Source organism: Numida meleagris, chromosome 6 (assembly GCF_002078875.1).
Source record: "Numida meleagris isolate 19003 breed g44 Domestic line chromosome 6, NumMel1.0, whole genome shotgun sequence".
NCBI lineage: Eukaryota > Metazoa > Chordata > Aves > Galliformes > Numididae > Numida > Numida meleagris.
This window is the reverse complement of record NC_034414.1, coordinates 25,044,818-25,071,419: the sequence shown is the minus strand read 5'-3', so window position 1 is coordinate 25,071,419 and position 26,602 is coordinate 25,044,818. Positions and strand designations below refer to the sequence as shown.

General features: G+C 41.4%; 3 protein-coding genes across 8 annotated transcripts in view; 1 reads left to right on the top strand and 2 right to left on the bottom strand.

Moving 5' to 3' along the window:
- RTF1 (RTF1 homolog, Paf1/RNA polymerase II complex component) overlaps positions 1 to 9,475 on the bottom strand; it is a 29,396-nt gene extending 19,921 nt beyond the window's left edge. Inside the window, exons 1-2 of the mRNA XM_021403674.1 lie at positions 9,266 to 9,475; positions 6,663 to 6,773 (exon numbers count right to left, since the gene is read on the bottom strand). Coding sequence (XP_021259349.1) covers positions 6,663 to 6,773; positions 9,266 to 9,454 — 300 coding nt within the window. The 5' untranslated portion in view covers positions 9,455 to 9,475. The remainder of the gene's footprint in view (positions 1 to 6,662; positions 6,774 to 9,265) is intronic.
- On the top strand, positions 9,490 to 16,221 carry NDUFAF1 (NADH:ubiquinone oxidoreductase complex assembly factor 1). 3 transcript variants are annotated; one of them, XM_021403690.1, is made up of 5 exons: positions 9,493 to 9,813; positions 10,329 to 10,954; positions 12,801 to 12,986; positions 14,581 to 14,655; positions 15,753 to 16,221. In XM_021403690.1, exons 2-5 carry the CDS (start codon positions 10,445 to 10,447, stop codon positions 15,891 to 15,893), a joined length of 912 nt encoding a protein of 303 aa, XP_021259365.1. In that variant the 5' UTR covers positions 9,493 to 9,813; positions 10,329 to 10,444; the 3' UTR covers positions 15,894 to 16,221. The 3 variants fall into 3 exon arrangements, with proteins under 3 accessions (XP_021259367.1, XP_021259365.1, XP_021259366.1); XM_021403691.1 differs by lacking the exon at positions 9,493 to 9,813 and adding an exon at positions 9,820 to 10,056; XM_021403692.1 differs by lacking the exon at positions 14,581 to 14,655 and having other exon boundaries at positions 9,490 to 9,813.
- NUSAP1 (nucleolar and spindle associated protein 1) overlaps positions 16,991 to 26,602 on the bottom strand; it is a 14,329-nt gene continuing 4,717 nt past the window's right edge. Inside the window, exons 5-12 of one of the 4 annotated variants that reach the window (XM_021403675.1) lie at positions 26,466 to 26,555; positions 25,687 to 25,799; positions 24,955 to 25,020; positions 24,583 to 24,770; positions 22,493 to 22,680; positions 19,381 to 19,491; positions 18,724 to 18,835; positions 16,991 to 18,284 (exon numbers count right to left, since the gene is read on the bottom strand). In XM_021403675.1, the coding sequence (XP_021259350.1) occupies positions 18,197 to 18,284; positions 18,724 to 18,835; positions 19,381 to 19,491; positions 22,493 to 22,680; positions 24,583 to 24,770; positions 24,955 to 25,020; positions 25,687 to 25,799; positions 26,466 to 26,555 (956 nt within the window). In that variant the 3' untranslated portion in view covers positions 16,991 to 18,196. The remainder of the gene's footprint in view (positions 18,285 to 18,723; positions 18,836 to 19,380; positions 19,492 to 22,492; positions 22,681 to 24,582; positions 24,771 to 24,954; positions 25,021 to 25,686; positions 25,800 to 26,465; positions 26,556 to 26,602) is intronic. The other 3 variants (XM_021403676.1, XM_021403677.1, XM_021403678.1) reach the window with 3 other exon arrangements.

Below are 26,602 nucleotides of genomic sequence, written 5' to 3'. Positions count from 1 at the left end.
CAACCAAGTAGTTAGAAGCTAGTACCTCACCTATCAATGTCCTTAAAATTTCCTACCTTTTGATTAAAGTCACAACTGGCCTTGTACCTTCCACACTAGTGTTTGCTTCAGCATCACCTTTAAGTGTCAGCAGTGCATTCAAATTTATCTGTCAAAGGCCATGCAGAAATTCTTTTTCCTGAGATGCAAGAACAGCTACCTAGAGGTGAGCCTTGGCTTGCAATCCATGCCTCAATCTGTTATGCATCACAGGACAGGTGAGAAGCTGCACAAAGAGCATCTAATTTTATATCAGATGTCTGAGCTTGCGTTTATGACTTTACTGGCTCCCATACTGAAACTTTACTTGTCCAGCGTCACAAAGCTGCTGCCTAGCTCTATCAGTATTGCCACTAATTATGCTGGTTATGGACACCCAAGAAAGAAAGAAAAAGAAAAAAAAGCACTACTGGAAGCCATGAAATTCTTGGCCACTTGCAGCCCAAATTGGAGTCTCGAGCCTCTTCCTCATACTCTAGCACATCTGCAGAGATCAGAAAGGCAAACAGATGTTCACAGCTAACATTAAGTAAAAACACACATCTAGTTACAGTCACCAGAATTTGTTTGTTCTGCTTCCCTTCCTTCCATCTCAGACATAGAACTATAGCTTCCAAAAATCTGTCCTTTACTGAAGCTTCTCCAGGTTCCCTTTTCCACACTCAAAGCAGGCAGAGCTAGTCAACACTTCCAATGCAATATCCACAACTATAAAGCCTCCTCTGAGCAGCCCCTGCCTCCTTGCCCACCACCTGGAACCCTCCACAGTTCCAGATGCGGCAAGTTAATAAGCCCACGCAGAAGTGTGCTGTAACATTGCTTTCTGCTCATTTTTTAGTACTGTTAAACAATAGAACTTTATGGTTCAGTCACAGGAAGTAGCAGAAAATATTTCAGTTTTCCCTCCTGCTTCCAAGGTTCACAGTGCTAATCGCTTGTTTCCCCAAGAAGTTCAAGTGAAGACACAGTATCCAGAGCTGACTGCCAACGCAAAAAGTATTGTTAGAAGTCAGCTTCTCAAAAAGCAACCAAACAAAATGATAGAAGAAAACTGTTTATAGCTCAGTAAACCTGGAACGTATTTCAAGTAGGGAGATGAAAGGATCAAGAGGAGGAAAAAAAAAGAAAGTGAGCTCTAACAGTACAGAATGAAGTCAAATTTTTACCAGTGCTACTCAGATAGCCATTGTTCTATTCACACAGTATCCAAACATATTAGCCATTGAGTTTTTCTTTTTGCAAGTAGGTATTCTTCCTGCGTTTTACATCAAATCAGGCAGTAAACTAAGTTTACCAGTTTTTTTTTTTTTTAAACAAACAAACAAAAGGCAAATTATGAGTCACAACTTCAAATAAGAATAGGACCCTCACCAACATGTTCTTTCTCCAGCCTGGATGAACTTACATGCTATGACAACACAACATCTTCAGTGCTCAAGTACCAGGACTGCTTCAAAATTATTGCTGCCTATTTTACAATGCTGGCCCACAGCATCAGAGGCAGATCTTGGAGGTATGGCAGTAGAGGTCAATATTCCACTATGTTTTGTTGCTGTGTGACAGTTGGCAGCAGAGGGGCAGTCTGACAAAATACCATCTGAAGCAAAGGTGTGTCAGTGAATTCCTCCATGTGGAAAAAATGGCATTGACATTCATGGATGCTTGCTGAATGTTTATGGAAACCAAAGAGTGGACGTGAGCACAGCGAGGCAGTGAGTGCTGCGTTTCAGTGGTGCTGACAGTGGCTCGCCTCTGCTGGTGCAGATTTTTATGAGTGTGGCACGCAGGCTCGTGGTCATCGCTGTATGACACTAGCCCAGCTTATAAAGCGTCAACTGTTCTCCTCCATTAATGCCATTGACAAAAAAAGGCAGTCCTCCATGCAAGTCAAACTGCAGTTTTAGGCTGAAGACAACAACAGGCAGCATGGACGTTAAGATATGGCAGGATTTATAGTCTTTAGGGTTTCTCAAGAGCTACAAAGATGACAATGGTCTCTACCACTACCCTTAGAACAGAAATCCCTTGTTACTTTTCCTGTCTTTCAGGGTCTGCACCAATCATTCGGAAAGCCTCAAACACCTCCACAGTGACTACAGTCCAGCAATTAGAAAACTTTAGGGGTCATTTTAGGCCAAGAGGAGACTTGAGGTATCGACACCAAAATGGAAAGGAGAGGAGCAGGCAAAGGAAAGACTTTCTGAAGTCACGGAAGAGGTTTTTTTCAGGAACTAGCTGAATGAAGGCTAAAATCCACCTGTCCTCCCCTATTGTCTGAATCTCACTCAGATCAGCTCACAAAAAAAGTAACTAAGAAAAAAAGAATACATTTAGTAAGTTTAATTTCAGTGTAAGCTGCAAGTTAACTTTTGCCCTAGAGTTATTTTTAGAGGTCACTGTACTGAAAAGCACTGAGACTTGCAGAGAGACAACATGGAGATGGTAGATCCCAGATGTTATTAAGAAGCACTCTCCATAATCAAAACAAACCTGGAGATACTACTGGCTGTGAAAATCTACCAAGTTTTATTTTAAAAGCCTGGACTCAAACAGCTGGAGATGGCAACAGCCTTAAAAAACTTGGCCAACATGTGCCTTGCACAGATTTGTCACTGAGCTCTCATCAGATGGACTAAAAATGGCTTCTACTTCTCCAAACATTAGACAGTGCCTTACGACCAGATTGTTTGCAGCAAAAACTGCTTTCTGGGTACAAAGGAAAACCTTTATTCTGTGAAAATTGAATAAATAACATGACATATCCAATTCCAACACCCAGATGAGCCTGCATTTGAAGCACTCTATACCTCAGAGCTCTTGCAGACTCTCACACCCTGAAATCTGCGTCCCTGTAAGTTATTCCCATGCTAGCCTGCAATTTAAAGTTACTTGCAGACCAAACTTTGTATCTGCTTTTTTCCCAGCTGGTTCACATTACTTCTTTGTGCATGTTAGCCTCCATACAATTAGCCTGCGCAACTCAGGTTGACACTTGCACTTCCGGGCTGTGTGTATGCAAGCTAACAACAGCCGTCTTTCTCTTCCTTAAGGAAAGCTTCACTGCTCTCTGTGTTAACAGCTGAAGGAAATTGTCTCCACAGAAACCCAAACTAGAAAACATACAGCCTATAAAGCTACGTAGAGGCAGATTAAATGCACTGTTTAAAATTCTTTAAGTTTGAAAAAGTATGGCAAAAGCTCCACAAGACTGGAGAACTCGTTCAATCTAACAGGCATAGTCAAGCAGCGTTATGAAATAAAAGCACCCAGGGAAGACATTTAACACAGTAATCTCTACAAGCCCACAAAGACACCCCCAAAACAGAAGGAACACAGGCAGTTTTCTGCTCATCTGCGGTTTACCAAAGCTCTTGAACTTTAAACGCAGTAAGGAGATCTAAACTTTCGAGCCCTTTCCTAGTAACAGAGGCACAAAGCCTTCCAAGCAGACTGCTATTCAGAATTACTGTCTGCATGAACTCTGTTTACCTTTTCCTCTGTTCCACAGCCCTTAGCATGACTGAAGATTTTGTCACCTCCTACCAAGTCTGCCAATTTGCAAATAAAGGCCTAAAAATAAGTCCTCAGTGAATTCCAGTCTGGTAACAAGCATTCATGGTCAAACTTTTCATGCCCTGAAGCATCTTCTATTATCACCCTACAGCTGTTAAAAGGCACGAGCAAACACTTCAGTACATTAGAATGAGTGTAAAAGGGTGCTGTCTTATACCAGCATTGCTAACACACCCTTCAGAAGCATTGCCACTTTCTGTCTAAACTAAACTGATGTTAGTGAAGCTGTTCAAAAAGTCATCCAAGCACAGCAGAAATAATTATCCACGAGCAACAACACTAGGATAAAAGGAAGAGCAAAACCCCAGAGTTAACCTACCACAACACCATCTATACAACATCTTCAATCCGCAACAAGGCCACCGTGTACTTCTAGCGCAATAGCCCCAAAAGCAACTGGCTAATAACAAACATACAACGGGTTAATAACAGTCTGGGATGGTGAGCTCATGAATGGTCATGGCTACGTGCTGCTCCACAGATAAAGAAACTGCCCTTAAACCTGTGTCCAGCTTACTGCATCTCTCTGAGAAGGTGGTGGTACTTGTTATCACAAAGCTCTGCGGGCATTGCTGCTTGTTTGTAGTCTAAATAGCAGTTCAGTCAATTCAGCTGTATACGTTCGGCAGACCCACCAGAATATGATTCAGTGCATCTCTCCTACTTCATCATTTACAGCTTGCCCCTAGGCTCTCGGCTAGGTGATCTGATTAAGACAACACAGGTCCTTAAGAAATTACAGAACCCAGTATTCGCACACCATGAACATCCAATGTGGCTGAGAGTTTTCACAGAAGTGTACTCTCACTGAAACATACAATACGTACATGATAAAGATCTCATAAAATCACTTGGGCAACACTATCCACACGGTATGATTTGTACAAGCTCTTATCCATTAATTACAAAAATGCATCATCTTTCTCTGCCCTACGTTCCTCACTCTTTCTTCCCTATGGAAAAGCAGAACGTGGCATTCAGCCTCTGAAGCAGAGATTTAGGCTCCTTTCCTGTTATGTTGCGCATATACAACTATCCCGGAGCATTTAGGGCTTGCCAGGTACCACAAAGGATGTAGGCTTAAGCACATTTACCCACAGCAACAATTTCCACGCTGCTGCCTCAAAATCATCATCTTCCAGGAAGGCAAGTAAAATGATTCCAACTTTTAGTCCCCTGCTCCTAACCCCCAAGCTTGAGCAAACTCCAGAGCAATCACAAGAGCACTAAGCAAAACCAAGGTTGTTCAAGCAGGAACGTTAAGCAGGTGGGTAGTTAAGTCCAGGGATGCACACAACGGAGTGACTGGCAGAAGCAGAACTGTCATAACCCAGCCTGTCTCACCCTGCTATGACAAGAAGCAGTTTAGAATGCATATTTCAGGCACAGGAATAGAAGCAAGTGTCCTAATTACCTCTTCTCTAAACCTTTTCCTCCTGCTGCACGGAAGTCAGGAAGAACAGAGTATCAGGAAGAAACGTTACATAGATTTGAAAGATCCAGTTGCATATGGTGCAAGAGAGATACTACTGCATCTGCAAGGTCTGTGCATATAAAAGGACAGACTTGACTTCAAAAACTTTTTTTTTCCTAGCAAATTCACAAAGGAATGCATTGCTGTATTCCACATTTAATGGAAAGGTAGACCATATGTGTAGTTATGGTAAAAACGAACAGAATAGTATTTATCCTAGCAGTTTTCAGAGATAAACACGGGGCAGAAGACTTTATAATCAAGGTGCTCTCCAAACCTGCCTACATTTCCAGACAAACTGATCTCCTAGCAGCATGGGATAAATAAGCTGTGTGCCATCAGCTCAGAACACTCCAAGTAACAGGTTGAGTGGTAACCCAATAAGATGGCTAATGCCTAGTCCATTCACAATTTTCTCATTCCTTATTTGACAGTAATAATAATAGCAACCAATTTGTTGTGATTTTTTTCTTCAAATAAGTGATTGAAATGGAGTCCCCACCATATTTATTAAAAAAAAAAAAAAAGCCCAGCAAGAATCCAAATCACTAAACACACTAGAGTGCGTGCATTCTTAATATGTACTGGAATAACTTCCAGAATCCCAAATGCTCAACAGTTAGTAGTTTATCACTGGTCGATCCTGCAAGCTGTTGCAGTGAACAATCCTTCCCATACTACCGAGAGAGGGGGAAAGTAGAACAGTTCCTTACTACGTTTTTAAGAACAGATGTAATAAGAGACCTGACATAGTACAGAAAGCTTGCAAATACATTTGTAACCCTTCTAGAAAATGTTTTTATTTAAATAACTAAATGACCCATTTGTCAGATCCTCTGTTTTAGTAAGTCAATTTCAATTTTCACTTGCATATGAAAGCAGAGACTTTTAGTCAGCTCTAGAATGCAGCACCAGATAATAAAAACGGATCAAGCAGATCTGTCTATAGCATTGCTATACAAGAATTTGTCAAAACCCTAAACTAAAGTAATCCTAAACTCTTGGCTGCCTCCTTCAGAAATGCCAATAAAACCAGACCCTGTTGCACGTTCAAATGGTCAGACAAGGTATTTCACTGTAGAGTTACTAGAGAATCAAAGCAGCAAAATAGGACAGTTTTACTGTGGAACAGTTCTACCTGCTTTAACCCTCTTCTTCTATGAGGAAACTCTCTCCCAAAGCCGAAGACCTCTCTCCCTCAAATTCAGAGTCCAGCTTCAGCTACTTCATTATTACATCAACCACAAGCAGTACACGGGAAAAACAGTAGATTTAAGGAGACAGGTCACAGAACCATTCAGACCATATGAACATACGATTAAACAGGCAGTCAGCCTTACCACATTCATACTATTTTGTGTACAGTTACAATTCTAAGCTCATTACTTACAAGAAAGATAAGACTTTCTGAGTACATATCCTCTGGGCTAAATGGCTCTCTATCAGTTCCACCAATAACCTATCCCACTTTATAAAATAAGCAAGCTAAATGCACCATGTGACAAATACTTTCGCTGCAGAGGTAGAGTTGGACAAATAACCCATCAGAAGCTCACTGCCAACATGACAAACTCACCTCATCGTCACTGTCTGATGTCTCAGAGTCTGAAGACGCTGTAGGTTTGCTCGTTGGTGGCTCCTTTTCCTCAGAGTCACTGCGTTTCCTTTTGGCCAATGACAAGAGCTCCTGGTGAGGAAAAAACACACATTGATTTTAAATGTCATAATTAGTTTTACCAATCTAGGTCAGAGCACGCCTACCAACTCTATGATATTTGAGTGCATCCCAGTAACAGGATTATCCCTGCTAACTGGGGAACAAAGTCTACTCAGGTTTCATGAATACACATATACATACAGAATTTTAACACAGCTGAATGTTACAAAAGGATTTCAAAAGCCCTAAGTAGTAAATATTATCACCATCACTTTCTTGATATAAACAAGACCAAATAAATTACCTTCAGGTCCGTGGTATTTAGATCAGGTAAAAATTTAGAAAACCCTAATTACATTGCACAGCATTAACCCCAAAAGTCAAATGCCACTAGAGAGTCTAGTGCAATAAATGCTTGAGCAGGTCATTCTTCTTCCCTTTTATTTTTAAAGACATCTGCAACCATACATGTTATAAAGGAGATATATCACGGCTGATGCTTTTTGGGGGACTGTTCAACTCCTTTTCACTGTTCTTAGGTACCATGGAATGCACTAAAAGCAGTGGATATACACAGAGCAGGCACCAAGCTCAAAGCTGTGAAGCAACCCCAAAAGCCACACAGGTCATCACGAAGAACTAACAGCTCACAAGTAAACTCATCATCTGCTGTACACAGATTGTTCAGATGACAGAAGCAGTAATTCAAAACAATTATTTCTGAAGCTGCAGTACTGTCTTTGTAGTCCATGACAAATAATTTGTTATTAAAAGCATTGCTCTGGGGCTGATGAATCTTAGTGGTGAGTAAAAATAAAGCCACACCAACTTCTGCAGGCTTGGGAAGACAATATGGGTTTGAATTAGTTTCACAACTGGAAGATTATCTCCACAGCGAATGGATTAGAGTTTAGTACCTCAAATGAGAACATAAACATTGCTGAAACTGACGGCCCAGGCTTTTAACAATAAAGTTAGCAATGGCACTTCACAAACCCTTTTCTGAAGACGACATCCAACACCAACAGAATGCATTTATAGAATAAGCAACTCTCTTTAGGAAGCGCCTGGTGCTTTCTAAAATCATTTTCTAGACATCACCTCTGACAACTGTCTCTAAGTAGTACTTCAACATAGATTACCTTCCATCCTGATACCTTGGTGTTCACATTTACTGCCGCCTTTATTCCAAGCAATTTGCTTTCTTTCTTTCTAGCCCTGCTCTTTCCAATTTCTATGATAGCACATGAGAAAGGCTCCTACTACTTTGACTCAATCAGCCCAGCTCACTAAGGAAAGCTGTCAAACATTTAACCAATAGGGGCCCCACTCAGCATACACTCATCCTTAACATCTCACTTCAGGAACAGCCCTGCTGCTGCAGTTTCCACCCTTGCACATGCATATCCCTGCTGTGCACAACTCCTCAGGGGACGAAGCAAAGGCAGGCAGCTTAGGTGTCACCACCAATCAGCACTCAAATAAAGCTGCAGATACACACTCCTAGCAAGTAACAGAACCGTGCCATGCCGTTATTGCTCCACCGTCACTCTGCTCACCTGATCCATGCTAGGGTTAGACCCGCTCCTCCTGTTTTCAGGTTCTGAAGCAACTACAGAATTATTACAGCAGAGTGGGAAGCTGACAGCTTTAGAGGGCAGCAAGATCAGAACGATCACGGCAGGCTTTACTATGGTATGTTTGTCTAAAGGGGTCTCCAATTTGCAGCCCTAAGCTGCAAAAACATTTCTGAGCATTTGAGGGTGGTGTTATTTATTTGCAATGTAGCAACAGCTTCTCTATTAAAAACTCAAAAGGTCCAGCATACAAATTAAACAGCCATGTAGTCTCCAGCACGTGAAACCAGCCAAACTTCTCCACAGAACAAGGGTCGCCATAGAAGATACACCACACTTCCCCTACAACGCCTTTATTTACCACCTGTCAGCACCTGCTGCCCTGAGAGCTGAAGAGTTGGGAAGAAGGACCCTCCAGAGAGGGCCACATCCCCGCCGGCAGCCCTGAGATGCCTACACCGCGATGGCCCACACCGCACTCCGAGCTCCAGGAGGTGCCCCGACGGCAGCGCACGCTTGCCCAGGCCACATTCTCCCAGCAGATCCCACCGGCACAGCCCGCCCGGCAGGGCCCGGGAGAGAGCACCCGCTCGTAGTTCCCGGGATCGGCCGCCCTAGGACCGGCGGTGCGGCCGGGCACGTTGCTCCCGGCGGGGCGGGCGGCGCAGCGCGGCTCCCCGCGCCCTCAGTCCCCCGGTGTTGCCCGCCGCCGGGCCCCCTACCCGCGCCTCAGGAGCCCGAGGGCCGGACCCACGCGCATCCCCGCGGCCCCGGGCCCCGCGGCCCCCGGCGCGGCCGGGCAGGGCGGGCTGAAGCGGCGCCGCGAGGTCTCTCCGCGGAGCCCCCGCGGGGGCCGCATCCCGGCCGGGCCGAGGGGAGGAAGGAGGGATGGCGGCGCCCAGCCCCGCGCGGGCCGGAGGGCCCAGGCCGGGCCTCCCCGCGCACCTGGTCCAGGTTCTCCTCGCTGCCGCTGTCCTCGGTGTCGGAGTCGATGAGGACGCGGCCTTTCCGCTTCTTCACCATGGCGGAGGCCGCTTCCCCGCGTCCCTCTCCGCCGGCGGCGGCGCGGCGCTCCGAGCGGCCCGGCCTGCCCCGCGCCGCCCGCCCGACCGGGACACAAAGGGCACCACGCATGCGCACGGCGCCGGGGCGGGAAGGAGGGCGGGGCCACTGCCGCCACCGCCCGTGAGGAGAGGGGCGCGATGGCGGTCTGCGCGCCTTTCTCTCGTCGGGGGCTGGGGCTTCTCGCTGAGGGCGCTTCCTCGGTTGTCCCTCGTGCTCAGCCAGCGCACCGCGCCTCCGCGTTCCTCCCAAGCAGCCATCTCCTCCGCGCCGTTCCTCGTTAAACGCAGAGACACGGGGGAGGGCGTCTCAGTCCCTCTGCGCCGTTGGGGCGCTCGGCCGCTGCCGCCGGCGGAACCTGCGCGGCGCGGAGCGCGTTCCCCGCCGGGCCCGGAAGCGCTGAGGAGCCGCTATACCGGCGGGCTGCTGAGGTGAGGTCCGGTGAGAGGAGCGGTTGGGAGCGGGTGTGTGTGAAACCGCGGTTTGTAACGGCCGGGCCCGCCCCTGCGGCATGGCTCGGGGAGGGCCGCGGCCGGCGGCGGGCTGGAGCTCTGTGCCGAGCGATCCGTCCCGGGCCCGGGCGGCACGGAGGGTCGCGGCCTTAATGGATGTCCTCTTTGAGGAATGTTTTTCCTGAGGTGGTTGTTGCTGCTGTTGCTCGAGAATACCCAAACGTACGTATGGTGAAAGGGATTAACAGGAATAGCTTTTTTCTACTCTTTGCTTTTTATTCAGTATATTTGATAATTTTGTATTTTCGTGAGTATTTCACATCACGGGGCAGAAATATGTAAACAAACCAGAGGACCGAGGAAGTGTCATACTTGGCATTAGTTGTTATTCCTTTCTTTCCCAATGGCTTGGATTTCTAATTAATATCCCTTTAAAAAAATATGCACCCAGTGCTTGTAAAACTTGAATTTTTCTTTTCTCCTTTTCATTGAAGGTGGAGGTTAACTGCAGTAACGAAAGCAAGATACTTCTGGATACTAATTTGGCTGCTAAATTAATTTCAAACCCATAAGTTGCCTTGCTGGAAGCAAATCCTTCGTCTTCACCAGCATGGCTCTGGCTGTTGCACTGCTGCACAGCGCATGCTTACGTGGTAGATGCTGCAGACCCCAAGTTTTGCAACCTTTGCTTGGAACTTTCCTCGCTGATTCCATGTCAAAATGTTACAGCAGTTACAGGAGGCCAGGGTCACAGCCTGAGGTTACACCATCTTGGCGAAACATTGATTTCAGCTTTAAGAAGGGCATTGATGCTTTAAAGACTCAGCTAAGCTTGCTGAAGAAGGAGACCAAAGATCACCTCGTAGGACCTGAAGGCCGTTCATTCAGTCAGTACCTGCTGGAACAGACAAAGGTGATATGGGAGTTTCGGAGCCAGGAAGATTTAAATAAATGGGTTATTTCCTCCGATGTAGAGATTGGAGGGAAAAGTGAAGTTTACCTGAAATTGGGTAGGAACAACCAGGGTGCTATGCTGTATGGAATACTCAATACTGAAGTACCTCGCGATGGGGAGACGAAATACAGTGGATATTGTAGTATGAGAGCCAAACCACCAGTGGTAAGTACAGCATCTGTTATTTGAGTGATTTCCTGTAATTCCAGTGATGACAAGCGCACTGTTGTTTACTGTGGTTGTAACTGATCACCTTCAGGATTATTAGATACTCCGTTTGCATAGATGTAGTTGCTTCTGTATCCTGTGACCTGGAAGGAGCTTACTCAGAAAGTCTTACTGGGAAAGAAAAGTCTTAATCTGCTTTTCTCCTTTCTTAGAAAAGGAATAACACGCGTTTGATCGTTTGCTAATGTGCTGTAGGACATGGCTCATTAAGACAGCCCTGTTTGCAGCCTCCTCACAAATGAGAGATTTGTAGTGAACTCTGAAATCGGTATGATTAAAATAGATGAGTGTCTGAATTTGAAGTTCATTGCAAGTGTCATAAGGACAAATCTGCTGGGCTTTAACTGGGCCTATTTATCAAACTTGGGTTAGGCGAGTTTGTCTTTCTTTTCCTCGCAGGAAAATAATGCATTGAAATGTTTTTCTAAAAGTCTTACTCCTACTGTGTATCAGAAAAAGCAAGAGACAAGCATTTGATAATTCTGAATTGAACAAAATGTAAGCGTATGGCTTCTATTGTACTGATTATTTCATTCCTTTTATTTAAACATCTTTAAAAAGAAAATAACGCTTTGATACAGCGTATTGCAAGAAACTTTTTTAGTCTGTTCTATTGTTTATGACTTAGCACGAGTAAACAGCTAAAAGTCTTTTCTGATATGTACGCTTGGAGAGCAGAGAGTGTAAGCAAGCAAAATCAACAGGCAAATGATAGGCAGATGAACGCCGATTAAATTGGTGATGCCAGCTCAGGGGACGGGGGCAGGAAGTCAAATCTCATTGGGGTTAAATTCTTAGGATTGCTCCTGCCTTGTGCAAATGTGACTCAAGCTTTCTTCTCCTAGTTTTGAAGTAGCAAAGTGTCTGTCAGTCCATCTTTGTAATACAACTTGAGATCAGAGGATGAAGGCATAAATAGAAAGGCCCTTCTTTATTGAAGTACGAAGGGTCAAAATCGGCAAGACCGTAAAATCAAGTAGCCACAGTATTTGTATTAATGTGTTGATTGTCTACTGATCATGAGCTTTTAAATGAAGGCTAATAGGTAACTGTAGTAATGCTGTGAAGTTAAGGAGAAACCTGGATTTTTGGTGCAAATTTTGGTTTGGTTTGAGCAATTCTGGCCAAGAATATCCCTGATGACACCCTCTTCTCTGGTGACCTCATTAACATTCTGCAGAGGTTATTGGATCTGTCAGCATGCAAACCACAACTTTGGGACTTTGAAGGTCTTTGGAGAATACAATTTGAGGATTGAATGTGCTTGTAACCCGGATCATTGTGCACATTAATAACAAAAACTGTTGGAAAATGTCTAAGTGCTTTTACTGTACATGTTTGTCTTCAATAAAGAAAGTAAGCTACCAGAGGGGACAAATTATCCCACATTTCTTGTAACCTCTTCTGAGTAGACTAGTGCTAACCACAGAATATTAAACTTAACTACGGGCCTGGTCTGCCATTGGAGCATTTGTGTTCTTGCCCAGGAGGGGATTTGGTCCTAGGAGATAAGTCTTTCTCATAGTATGAGGTTTACCATTAATGCATGGATCTTCAGGGTGGTGATACTGCATTTTGTGGGCTCTCCTATAGTGCTGAAGGAAATTCGTTGAGATGAGTGACTGGTGTGATAAAAAAGGAACCCCGTTTTCACTGTATCACGTTAGATGTTATTTGCAGTGAGAACAAGGGCAGTAATGCCAGCAGTAGCACTTTGTTCCTCATAATGAAGATTTCCCTTTAAGTATGAAAGAGGGCTAATTTTATTTATTAATATTTGTAGGGATCTTTTGCTAGGAAGAAGTATTATGACTGGTCAAACTTCAACAGCCTGTATTTACGTGTCCGTGGCGATGGCAGACCTTGGATGGTGAACATTTATACGGACCCTTACTTCTCCCATCAAAAGGATGACCTGTACAACTACTTCATGTTCACCCGAGGAGGACCATACTGGGAGGAAATAAGGGTAAACGAATTAGTCTTTTGGTAAATCTGAAAATAACTCTTCTAAAAAAGTGCTGTTCTAGACATTCCTGAAGCAAAGACTGTTCAAGGGCCGTAGCTGTGGCTTTGTGGAATGAGAATTCTTTCAGCAATCATCATTTTTTGCAGTTTAAATACTTAGCCCATTCAGCAATGTTAACCATGTATCTGTGGTGTATTCCCACACAAACACATCCCTTTGGCTTGGAAATTCCCAGTGTTGTAACTTCCTGGATTGTGGGAGCGTAAACTGTGAAAATTAAATAATATATTAAGTAATATATTAATATGTTGTTATCTATTAAGTATTTTAAATAATCTACCATGTGTTTCCCTAAATGTCTGTTGTTTGCTGTTACAGGAGGCAGACATTTGAACTGGGCTGATACTATATATAATATATATTATACTGTATCCCATACTATAGTATGGGATTATGTGTACTGTAACACCTACATTATGACAAATGTATGTATATACTTAAATGTAATTTAAAAAAAAAAAAACAAACACAAATTCTACTACTATCTGAAATTGGCTTAATGACCTGAGGCCTCATTAGTACAGACTAACAAAAAAGCCTCCAAAACCAGAATATCCCACTTGTTTCACACATGTCAATGCTGGGGCTCGGGAGCATCTGCCATTCTGTATCCATGATTATCTCGAAGCCTGAGGGTCTTTTCTTAACAGTGGAAAACAGAACAAGCAGCCAGGCAGGGTGCACACTCAGCTTATACAGTGGGTGGTCAGAGCATGCACTGAATAGATGCAGCTATTGGAGCTTTGCAGGCATCGCCAGGAACTTTCTATGCAATAACCATTTTATCTGTGATAATAAATGGAATAGACTGGTGTCAGATTTGTACCCTGCAACATGGTTTGCCAAACTTGGAGTCAGCTGGAGCCTGAGAGGTGTGTGGGTTGTTAGTCACAGCCTTTGAATCTGTGACATGCAGTAACATCGGCGAGAAGTGAGGGTTTCAGCTCTTTTCTGAGGAAACTGAATTGTGTCACTGCTGGCCTACATGTGTTCCTCACCCACACCAACCAGTTCTTGTCTCCTGTCTCTTATCACAGCCCTCCTCTTTCTTGTTCCCACCAAGTTCAAATCATTGTTACATTTTTGTGAACTGTTTTGCTAGAACGTTGATGTCTTTGAATTAAATTTGCAGTACGAAATACGCAGACTGGACGTAGGTGAGCTGTCAGTGGGCTTATAATGCATCCTAGACTTTTCATTACTTTGTTTATGCTGACACATTATCAGAAGGAGATATTCTAGATGTGAACAGCCATCTTCCGTGCTTCAGCCTCTCCTGTGCCCCAGCTTGCACAGAATCCAGCGTGACAGCTAAAAACAGCTGCCACAGGGCAGCATGGGTCTGGGCCTGGCAGCACATGGCTAATGAGTGGCCTGCTTCTCTTTGCTGATTCTTTGGACCCTGGAGTGCTGGTACTAGACTTGGTTTTATTTCATTTTCTAAGGCAGGTTTGTTGTTGTTTTTTTTCCCTTGAGGTTTTATTCTATATACTAGTGACACTGAAGTCTTATTTTCTTTTGTTTCTGCTGTCAGATTCCGTTCTCCAAATTCTTTCTGTCCAGTCGAGGAAGAGTACAGGATGACCAACATCCTATCTGGTTAGACAAGGCAAGTTTTCTGTAGGCTTAATCTGTCAGAAACATACTTTGAGATTGTATTGTTGTTATATAGGTGATTTTGAAATCCTTGGGATATTCAGTGTTTTTAAATTTAAAATTCAAGGGTCTCTTGTTTTAAGGTACTTATTCTTGCGTGCATACCTTTGCATGTAAATTATCCTACTTTGTGATCGCAGTGTCAATTTACTTCAAAGTAGCTCCAAAGATATTTTTAAGAGATTTAGATAACTTGGCTGTTTCAAAATAAACTTTTTTTTTTTTAAGGAAAGATCAAAGTGACTGAGAAATCTAAAATGCAAGTTGGCACAGTACTGCCAAAAATAATAAAAGTAGGCATATATCACAGGCAATGTATCTGGGGCTTATGAAGGGATAAATTCTTCAGAAAACAGAGTTTAGGTGACTCCTGCAGTCACCTGTAACAGAAAGCTTTGAAACTTCTGTAGCCTCCACAAGCCAAGGGGCTGACTTCCCCAGAGCTCACTTCTGGGGAAGATAAAGCAGTTGAAACCCTAGAATTGATCCGAGGAGTTAGCAATGGAGCAGGAACAAGGGATAATCTTTTCAAAAGTGCTATTCTACGTGGAAAATGTAGCAAATAACTCAGCATGCGATATAAAACTCAGTAACAGTTTTGTGTTTTTTAAAATGTTTTGGGGCACTTTTACATGATACCGGGCTTCTGCCTTGCTCTGGAATGGAAGTTCCTTCTGTCCTTAATTACATTCTGTTTGTGATTCCTGTTCGCATTAGAACTGTTTAAAAAAATAAGTGTGATAGAAGTATGTTTGCTCACCTAGTCATGACCAAACTGGCAATATTCAGACCTCAGAGGATGAAAATCCCAGGCCATTTTCAATACATGGTTCAACTTAATGGTAGAAAAGCAACTGTGAATCCCATTGGATTCTGTATTGAAAACGTTGGTAGTAAAGCATTCGGACCTTGGGAGATACTGCTGCATTTTGAGCAGATACCACTCTTTTAAAGTGAACGGTTGTGAACTACTCGTAAGATGTGGAAGTGCTAGATATTGGCTGTAACATTATTTTAAGATGTATTCTAATGTATGCATCTCTTTATTAGATTAGTACCCTTGGATTCACACTGGGAGATAAAGTAGATGGTCCGTTCCAACTGGAGATTGATTTCATTGGCCTGCTGAATGATAGAGCTCACATGGAAGAATTTGCCTATGAAACATATGAAAGGAATCCTCGGATCTGAGTTGGTCTTGTGTCCTTTGGGACATTCTTCAGCTGCTTAATTTTTATAAAATACATAAAAAGTGGGAGAACATCCTTCAAGTTGTTATAACAGTGTAAACATGTAACCATTAAATGTTGAGTGGATGAAGAATTGACTCAATCTGACTAGACTGACACTGTTAACATAGTCAAGTTGCCAACAAGAGGCTGAGAGCTTATACCTCCAGGAACTGGAACACAGCTTAAGGAGAGCTACAGTACATGCTTAGCCTGTATTAACTGCTGTCTGGGTACATTTTGACTTTTGTCCTGATTTTTAGGGAAATAAAAGTATTTTGTTAATGCAGCGTTGTTTTTTTGTACTCAGTTTGATTTACTAATACCTTGTTTATAGGGTTGCAAAGCAGTTGAACTCCATAGCTTTTAACTGAAGATGTTATGGTATGAATTAATACAGTGATAATACTGCTTAAGTGTGTCACAGCTTCTGACATTTACAAAGGACAGGACCTGAAGTATGCCAGACTTTAATTTCTGGCACCTGTAAGGAGCTAGAAGAAAAATCTGCTGGTGCCAAGAGTGAACCAGTAGCGCTGAAGTGGATTTAGCTCTTATTTTAGAGCCATGGGTGATAAGAGCTGCAAAGCAGTAAGCTGTCAAACAGAAGTAAGGCTCCAGTGAGGGCAGGGAGAAACCCCATCACTGTCAACTCCCTAGAAATGCACCTCAGCTTGATTACCAGTTACCCCCGCCTATGTCCCAGTAAGAGCAGATGATGCTTTTCTGATGTGTGCTGTTAGCTTAACTTAGCTGTGTTGCAGAAAGAGGCACAGCCTCAAGTGGCGAGGCAAATGCTCAGTTCCCCAACCCCTTTTTTCCTGTTGTTCTCAGTAATTTAAGAAACACTTTAAAGAACAATTGCTGAATAATTTAGTTTCAGATATCACAAACAGTCTAATCAAAGCCTCGACATTTAGTGTCCTCTCATTGCTTAAATTTGCCTTAAAAATACTAAGCCTAGCTGTTTTATATGGAAGAGACCACAACAAAGGAAGCTGACACCATCTTGCATCACCAATTCCCTCCTGCACAGATTTGGATTAAGAGCAGAAAAGGGGCAAGGTTTATCCTTTGTCATGGTATCACAACGCATTCAAGTAAGAATAGGTGGGCAAATCAGTACAAGAGCAAATTACTTCAAAGATATTGAGTCATGTGCGGACAGAACTAGTGCTCCACTAAGGAGGTAGTTAGAGGTAGTCACAATAGATAACCAGTGATAAACAAGAAAATTACAAAATGTTTATTTCCCCCCCCATCTGTTTTATAAAAAAATTGAGCTGGACATTTCAGCATTTCATATGACAGCACTGAAGTCACTGAAGTATTTGCTCACTAGCATTTAGTATTATTGAAGTACTAGTATTTGCTGAGATTACAACTGCTGAGTTATCTTTCCAGTCACCGTTTCATCCATAACACATCCAAATAGCTTTTCTGTGCATTTTTTTTTAATAACATTGGTTTTTGCATTTAAGGCATTGAGTGTCTCATCACTCTTTTTAACATCTTTCAAGTACTGTTTTTTTTCTTTAAATCATCTGTTTGTTGTAGAAAGGACCAAGCCCAACCATAACTGATCAAAGCATCCAGTACTAATTTGTAAAGCCACTTTTCAATTGTGACCTTGTTAAAAAAAGTATTTCACAATTCTGCTATTCCTTGTAGTTTTCTGTAAACTTAGTAGATTTCCAGAAAGCATGCATATTTCTTCTCCTGGAGATTCCCTACCGTTTCACAGATCTACAGCTGGACGCGCTGAACAGTTGCTACAGGTTGTAAAGATCCACTTGGAGAACAGGGCAAGCAGATGTCTCAATTCTTTTAATTTACCAGTGGAATGTTTTGAAGCTTACAATCCAAACTATGCATTCTAGTGGGTAACAAAGACATTCTGGCCAAGTCTGCACCAGGTCATTAGGAGGCTCCATGAGCATCCTCTTTCCTACTTGCATTTTCTCCTTTAACATCTTTTAGTTACATTAGATATATAGCGATGTTAGAAAATATCGATAACCAGCTAGAGAGGGTTCCACAACTAGAGAGAGTTCTCCAATGAGATGAGAGTTCTAAACATTTAAGAGCTTAGAAGCCGATCCGTAAAATATTATGCTCAGATGCACTATAAGGTCTTACTCAATCATGTCTGGATTCTACTAGCTAATAAACAACCTGACGCATACGCTAAAGCAAAGACAGCACAAATATTTACATGAGAGAAACAGTATTTACAAGTGAGATCCTAGATATTTCTGAGTTTACCTAACCCATAGATAGTCCTCTACGGTTACCAAGAGCCTGAGCTTTTTTCTTTTTTCTCTCCTGCTCGTGCTTCTCCCGCCTGTCTTCCCTGCAGGAGAAAGAAAAAGAGAGACCATTTCAGATTACAGTAAGAGCAGAAATAGAAGCAACCTAGGGAATATGAAGTTGACTAAAGGCTTAATATCTGTTTAAACAATGTGCTACGTTAGCTGTGGGAAAGAGAACGTTCAATTTAGGCTGCATGTTTACATTCAGTTGAAATGCTTAGATGTACAGATCTAACACTCAAGGAAGCAATTCATCAATATCCACAGTTTCTTTTGAGATAAATCTCCAAGTGCTGGAATTGATAGCTTTTCACAGAATGCAGTCTTATCAGAGTCTTAACTGCTAGATAGGTATTGAACTACAAAATGAATATGAAAGGTATTCTTTCCTAAACTGTGTATTTTAATGCAAAAAGAGAGAAGTGAGTCATCACATTATTTTAAATGACACTATTCATAAAAAGCTAGTGTTGTACTAACCTTGTCTGGAGATGTGGCTGTTTGTAGTCTCTCTTATGTGAAGCGATGCTGCTATTGACAGACTTCTTTGGAGGAGCATTTTCTTTAATCTCTCCCCAAGGTTTTAGTCGCCCTACAAGTTAGAGGCAAAGAGAGGGTACTCAATTACTACAGTTTAGTGACAGGGTGCTTAACTTCTCAATTTGAATTTCATGCTAGCTAGCTTGTCCTTGGCTGGTTGCCATCAAGACAAAAACACCTCTTCAGCTGCATCATAGATTAGTTTCACCAGACCATTTCTTATGGCTAGTTTTCCAGGTAACAGTCTCTAAGCAACAAACACTTCAGATGTTTTGCTTCTACTACAAAAGTGCACTTTTTAAGCAAGCATTACTGTGTACAGAATTACCCATATATTCTCATATTCAGTGCAATACAAGAATGTTTACTCCTCTATTTATGAAATTTTTGTTACAGATTTTTTCTTTCAGTAGAGAGGGAGGCTCTTAAAACGTAGTTAAAGTAGAAGTTTCATATCAGTGCACAAACTATGTGGAAATATCAAGAAAAAGGGTCAAAAAACCCCACAACAATTCACACCACAAGATAGGAAGGTTGCTCAATGGCTTATATGAACATTTTGGTAAAAGTAACATGATCAGTGCAGGATCACAGTACCTTTATGTGGTTGATACCGAAGCGGCCTTGAAAGACTTGCTTTGAGATCAAATATCTTCTTCGTGCTTGAGGGTTCTGCAGACTGAGCTGCAAACTTGAACGGGGTAATAACTACAAAAGGCATCAAGATACTGTACTTACTCATGGTAGCAAGAACATTGGTGTATATAGCAACTTGGAAAGTGTCTGATGACCACGTGACAACTATCAAGACTAAAGAGTCATTAAACACTGCCTTCTGCTATCACTGAAGACAAAACTACAAACAGCTCACTGGCAAGAAGCAGCTTTCAGATCTAGGGAGAACAGAAGCTGTAAAACACTAACCTTTTTGCTCTGATTTTGCATTCTGGGAAGCAGCAGATCTGCTACATCTCAAGTCAGATGTAATGATTCTCAAGTTAGTTTGGAATTCCTGGATTCACTGATCACATTGTAACTTACATTTTACTAACATTTCGTTAAAATACATCTAGAAGCGCACAAAACACAACGTCTTTTTAGTAACTGCTCTCTGTAGATGCGGGAGAAACAGCCTGGGGCTATAAGTAGGTAAGTGACTCAGTTATGAGGCAATGCATTAAGCTTCTGTGTGAGGTCCACATGGGAGAAAACTTCTTGTTGCCACAGGTCATCAACAACCTGAATGCTCTAAGGCAGGCATGTCCAACCCACACGCCTCACTCAGCCCAGCAGAGCTCACAACAGGGCCACCCCCTACCCAGCACCATCATGGCAGCTGCTCCACCACCATTACTCAGCAACCAAACAGCATTACGCTATTAAGCCTTGCTGTGCTGAAACCAGGGCATGGGGAAGGTACAGTGCAGTGCCAGCTCAAGGGATGACAAATAAGGTCATGCATTTTGATACATTGGCTAAACGCTGTCCTGTGAACGGCAAAAAGATATGTAGCCATGCTTTCCATTTTGACAAAGGAATTTGAGAACAAGTTTCAGGATTGCCAAAAATTATCAATTTTTTAGTCTATCTGCACTTCCATTTTCAGTCAACATAAATACGCGATCTCTAAGTTTGCAACTCCCCATTCCGTTTGAAATCAGATATTCAACTCAAAACTCTGATCATGTCTCGCTGCTGGACTTTTATAAGCGCTCTCTTATCAGAAATACCTCTTACTTCACAATCATGTCTTATACACGTAATCACTTTTTGGCAGTATGCACATTTGTGAACAACTGTTCTCAAGGATGAAGCACAGAAAGAGTAAAATTCCATCAAAAATCTCTGATGAACACTTTGACAACTCGCTAGGAAGCACAGCCTCTGCCACTGAACAAGGCTGATGCATTAGTTTCTCAAAAACAATATCCACTGGCATTATTTTCTGCTAGCATTTTTTGTTTTAATATTAAAAATCTAAATGTTTTGTTTCTTATACATGTTAACTATATATATTTTACAAGGGCTGCCCCAAAAGTAATGCCTCCTATTTTATTATGTTGGCCAATAACATCAGATGGTGGTGGTACAGCAGTAGAGGCCAGACCTTCCCACCACTATTTCATTGCATGTTGTTGCTATGTGACAGATGGCAGCAGAGGGGCAGTCTGACGAACTGATGTCTGACATGGAAACACGTATGAAGCTTGCTGAACATTTATGGAGACCAAACAGCAGATGTGAGCACAGTGAGTTGTGCATTTCAGCAGCAACAACAGTGACAGTGTATCGCCTCTGCTGGTGCAGACTTTTCTCCCCCTCACACACAACCATGGCGTGCAGGTTCTCGTTCATCATGTGCAAAAATGCAGAGCTAATGGTGGTGATTATGTTGAAAAATAGTGTTTTGTAGCTGAGAATTTGCTCTATCATTGTTACTGTGCTCTTTGTATCCACTGTAGTTTCCATGGAACTAAATAGGAGGCATTACTTTTGGAGTGATCTACGTATATGCAGCCCAAGACATTTCCTTTTCACTCAGTGTGGCCCAGGCACGTCAAAAGGTTGGACAATCACACTCTAAGGAGAGCACGCACCATTTTTTGTCTTTCATGCTGCTTAGCAACTTACACTAAACTTGTAAGCATAGTTCTGTAGCCAGAGATGTAATATGGCTTATGCAAACTGATTTTACGCTGAAGTTTAAGTTATGGTTTAGACATATTACTTCTTCAGCTCAGCTCCTTAAGGTGCCCCAGACCGTATATTGAAAACAAGATCCTATAAATTTTCCCCTTACCTCCTTTTACGGATGAAAGACACTGACAGTTATTTTACTAAGCTTATTTGTATTTTTTCAGGATACTAATTCTTACTGTTACAAGAAGAACTCTGATACCGAAACAGACTTCCCTAAAATGACTAAGCAATACCTATACAGCCCCATGCATTTTTCTAGTCCTTCAGAACAAATTGGTTATTTCCTTGTCTCTGTATGTTGGTTTGGGAAAAAAAAAGTGGATTTCCACATTTAAGGAGAAGAAATAAACCAGAAAAGACAAGAAAATATCAGCAGTGGGACCTCCAGCTACCATCCCAACAAAAATCGTACTGTCATACAGGAAGACAGAGGTCAAGAACTCAAAGCTGATGTACCTGGTCATGCTGCGGTATCAACTGTTAGCAGAGCTGTGCTGCTGCAGATTACTAGTGATCAGAAGACTTGTTTTCCTTACGGATAGTTCAGAATTCAAAACCCTAACTAGGGTTGCTGAGGTGATAATATCAGATTGTATTAAAACACATCTAGATGCTTGATGTGCATCCATCCCACAAGGGGAACGAGACCTCTGAGAAGACATCAAGAATGTGTCTTCAATGCAGGTTTCTCCCTGTACATTCCATATGAATCTTTCGCTATGTGGTCCACAACTTTTTTTTTTTCCAATCCCTCACATTCTGTATTAGCTACTTACAGAAAAGTAGCTAAGTATCAAAAGTCCTTGCACTTACTCTGTGTTTAAGTCTTAGCTACTAGAATGTTAATTAAAAAACTGGAAATTGAAGGGAATTAACTACTGCAGCTTCTAAGGAATCACTCGTATATTAGTGAATGAATTTAAAATGTGTAACCTAATATCGTGTAGGTCCACAAGTTATATAAACATTCAATACAACATGTCTCGATGCGGAAAAGACGAGGATTTACCATCTACTTTACCCTTTAATGCAGGCAGATCATTATTTCTTGTGCTTCTCTTGCTGCTTTTTGCACTTAGGGGCTCACAGCTCTTCTGGCTATCAGGTGTGCAGATCTCCTCCACATATGGAGACATTCTGGATGGAGTCTTAGTAAGAGAACGTTTATGCTCATTATCTTTCGTGGCTTCAGAGAACCTGAAGTTATTAGAAATAATCAAGACAAAGTCACCTACAAGGAACGCAAGCAGTGTCACAGAAAACAAGGAGAAAGTGTTGCACTTATACAAAATAAAACTGATGGTGCATAAATATATTCACAGGTAACACAAACTGCACTAAAACAAACTTTGACAATTTCCAGTTTGTGAACCATCGTTAACATCTGTAAATAATAGTAGAAATTTTAAAGAGCTGACTATCTTGTTATTTTGGAGACCAAATAAATTTGGATGCAATAAGCTAACTGTATACTAAGAGCTTTGTGCTGCAGATGTAAATATACACACAGAAATAAATTTAAAAGCTTTTAAGAATTAATAGTCTCATCAATAAAGATACTGAGCTGAAAAGCCTGCAAGATATGGAAAAAAACAGTAAGTTCAACATTGAAGATAACTGTATTTCAAGCAAGTTTGCGGATGTGCATTTGCATTCCATAACATTTTTGGACAAACGACATAGAAATAAATTCTGAAAGAGCTTCATTATACACACTGCTAAAGAATCAAGTAGGGCTGCAGCAGAGAGGAAAAAAATATGCAACACGAAGAACTAGAGATAGAATGAGTTATCTTCATTTGTTGTCATCCCCACTGGAAGAAAAAAAGTGGTACAGTGTAACTCAGATAGGATAAATAGGAAGAAGAGCAGGGAAATCAAAAGTAGCACATTCAAAATAGAAACAAAGCCATCTGCACTGAGCTTGATGTTTCAAGGGACATTCAATCTTGAATTCTGAACAGTCAAATAACTCGATGGCAAAAGTTACAAGTCCCATAATGTAAACAATTCATTATTAGGAGTTTGTCAGTATTACAAATTTTCTACTCTTAACTCAGTACAAAAAAAAGCCACACGCACAATATTTACTCAGAAACCAAGAAAATAGTCCCAGCAATTATGGACTTTGCATACAAGTGTTAGGAAGTAAAGGCTATCAGAAGAATGCAAAGGAACGCAACAGACACAAGATTAACCTGTTATTAGCAGGGTGAGAAGTATAAAATACAATATGTCTAAATCTGAATTTCAGCTGCTTTAGAAAGCCAAGTGAACTCAAGTAGTGGGTGTTAGTACAACAATTAGAAGCCAAGAAAAACAGTAGAAACAATGACTTTTGCTGAAAGGAAAAGTGCACAAAAGAGTGCTTATAAAGAAATGAAAATACAATCCTTAAGAAGGCTTTTGTTCAAGACTCCAGAAAAGTCACTATTAAACTATTAAAAAATTTATGACAGAAATTCAGCAGATGTTAACATAATTGCACATTAATTGCATTTTTATAGGAATAGTGAAGCATGCATGATGTCTAAAAAGCAAACAAGATGAGGCTTAATAACATCAGGTATGAGCTCATTTATTTAGTGAGTCAGGACGATTTTCTGGGATCGGTTTGGTTCCCATCTGTTAAAAGCAACCTGCTTATATTAGTTGATCACAAGACGAAGCCCTGCTGTGATGTGGGTACAGAGTACCTGAAGCCCACTGCAAGTTTCACCTGGGATGCTACGTAAAGTGCTGGTTAAGTCATCTCAAAGATGAATTAATAGTATCTCCCATCTTTGAATTAAGTTGCTGACAAAACTGAATGCCTACGGAGTAAGAGGAAAAAGAATAATAATTTGGCTTGGTTTGCTTAGCAAAATGAAAGCTGAAAGTGAGGCAAGTTTCCTCTGCAGTCAAACATCTGAATACAGAATCGAGATAAAAATCATTACTGTATCGCCTAAAGCTGTCACAAAGCTAGGCTGAAAGATAGAACTATCTGTATCTGGGTCATACCTGGAATAGTAATGAAGTAGTCAAATCACAGTCAGTGTTTATTATTTTAAGTGTGTCATATTACACTACTGACAGATAGCTTTGTTCTTTTATTACCTGACATTCATTTTGGTTGTTGAGAGAACAGAAGGATTAAATGAAGATTTTCTACACAAAATACTTTGACTTCCAGTGTTCAGCAAACTGCGTGGTGAACGTCGAAGGTTACTAGGAGTGCAGGTGCCAGAGAATCTGCCTCGTTCTGGATTGGGGCTGAATAGGAGTGTTTTGCCACTGGCGTGTTTCTAGGGAAAAGCAAATCATGAGTTAGCACAATCTGCTAAAAGTTTCTCAGCTGCCTTCTCGATGGAGAAGGGAAACTACAGTAAGTATGAGAACCATGCAGTCTCTTATGCTTTTAAAGGCAATGGGAGGGAAGTGTTTTAAACTGAAGATTTTATACAATTAAAGTGGTCTGAAAACATATACCTTAGAATCACTATGTGAAGTGCCTTTTTCTGATGCCCTTAAATGATTAGGTTTTTTCAACAGCACCTGCCAAAAATCATTTAAGCACACGTTCATACACTGTATGCCATAAAAAAAGAGAAATGTAACATTCAGGAGTTCCAGTGTTAATATTTTGGTATATCCATTGACATTCATCTATTCAATGATACGTTGCTGTTGCTTTTGTAAATATGCCATGCCCAAAAAGAGGCTTTCTTTGCAGGTTTCATACGTTCACTAACTCGAATCTGCTGGAAACCACATGTTATCTACTAAGGAGTCATACGTAGTCACTGGACAAAGATTCCTTAAGGCACAAAAAGAAAACTTAGTTTAATCCTGGCTTTTTTTGGAAAACAACCCATCCCCTTCATTAAGTTTCGCAGCAATTCAAAAATGCTTGTTAACAGAAGTTCCAAGAGACCCTTTCACAAGTAATTGTGAGTTACATTTTTACACAAGGTTATCGAATTATTTATTGTTTCCTATAACTGTTTATAACCCATACACCATTAATATGTAAGCTACATAGAACTACAGAGAAACTACATAGAACTAGTTATATAGGACTCCAATCATAGAACTCCATTGCACATGCACAAGGCCAGCTTCTTAACTGCTCTAAAGAGGCTCTGAGGGAATTTTAAGGAGAACCTTTGCGGAGATTAATATATATGGCAACAATGAATGTCTTCATTTGTTAGCACTTACCTTGGCTTCATTGAGGGAACTGCTGCAGTTCTCAAGCATTTTTTTCTTCCTCTCAATGTAATCAGCGATGGACTCCATTTTCTTGAAGTGAGCTTCATGCAACCTTTTAAAGTCTAAGAAGTTCCAAAAATAAGAGGAGTCATGCATCTGACAGGCTCTTAAGAAAGGTTGCTACTGTGCAGAAAGTTTACAACACCTATTGTTATGGCCTCAAAGACTATAACATTTCCCCCTAAATAAAGTTTGGGTACCCACAGATAACTGAACAGTATCTACATGAACTGCATAATTGGTTACATGGTGGACGCTCTAGAGAATTCCATAGTCAAAGGAAAAAGATAAATACTTCCACCATCAAGTAATAAAAAAAAAAGTGTGAATGTATTCTTACAAAGTGATGAACTGTTATCACAACTGCTGTATTGTGAAAGTAAAAACTAAACAGGTAGGAATCAGGAATCATAGTACACCTTCCTACACTTTGTTGTTTCAAAAACTCTAAGTGTAAGCATTATATCCAGAAGACACCAAAGCACTCAGTCAGTAGTTTCATAATGTATATTTATACAGTAGGTAAATCAAGTACAGAAGTGGGAAGATATACATCAGTGTAACCTTTTGGAGTTTCAGGTTTTCGTTGTTGGTTCTTTTTTCTTTGGCTTTTTAAAGATAAGACAGTCTCTTGGTTCAAACAAACCAGATTTACATTTTTGCAAAACCTGTAATTCATTCACACACAGACAATACTTTCTATTTTTCAACAAGGAAGATTATCTTACTCGGTGTAGTAGCTTTCAGCCCTGTTTTCCCAGGCCTAGATGCACTGCCAACATGTAAGGGAATCTTCTGTCCTGCACGATGAGGATCACCTGGTGCATTAAGATTAGAGAAAACTATTACAACTACTAGAAAAATA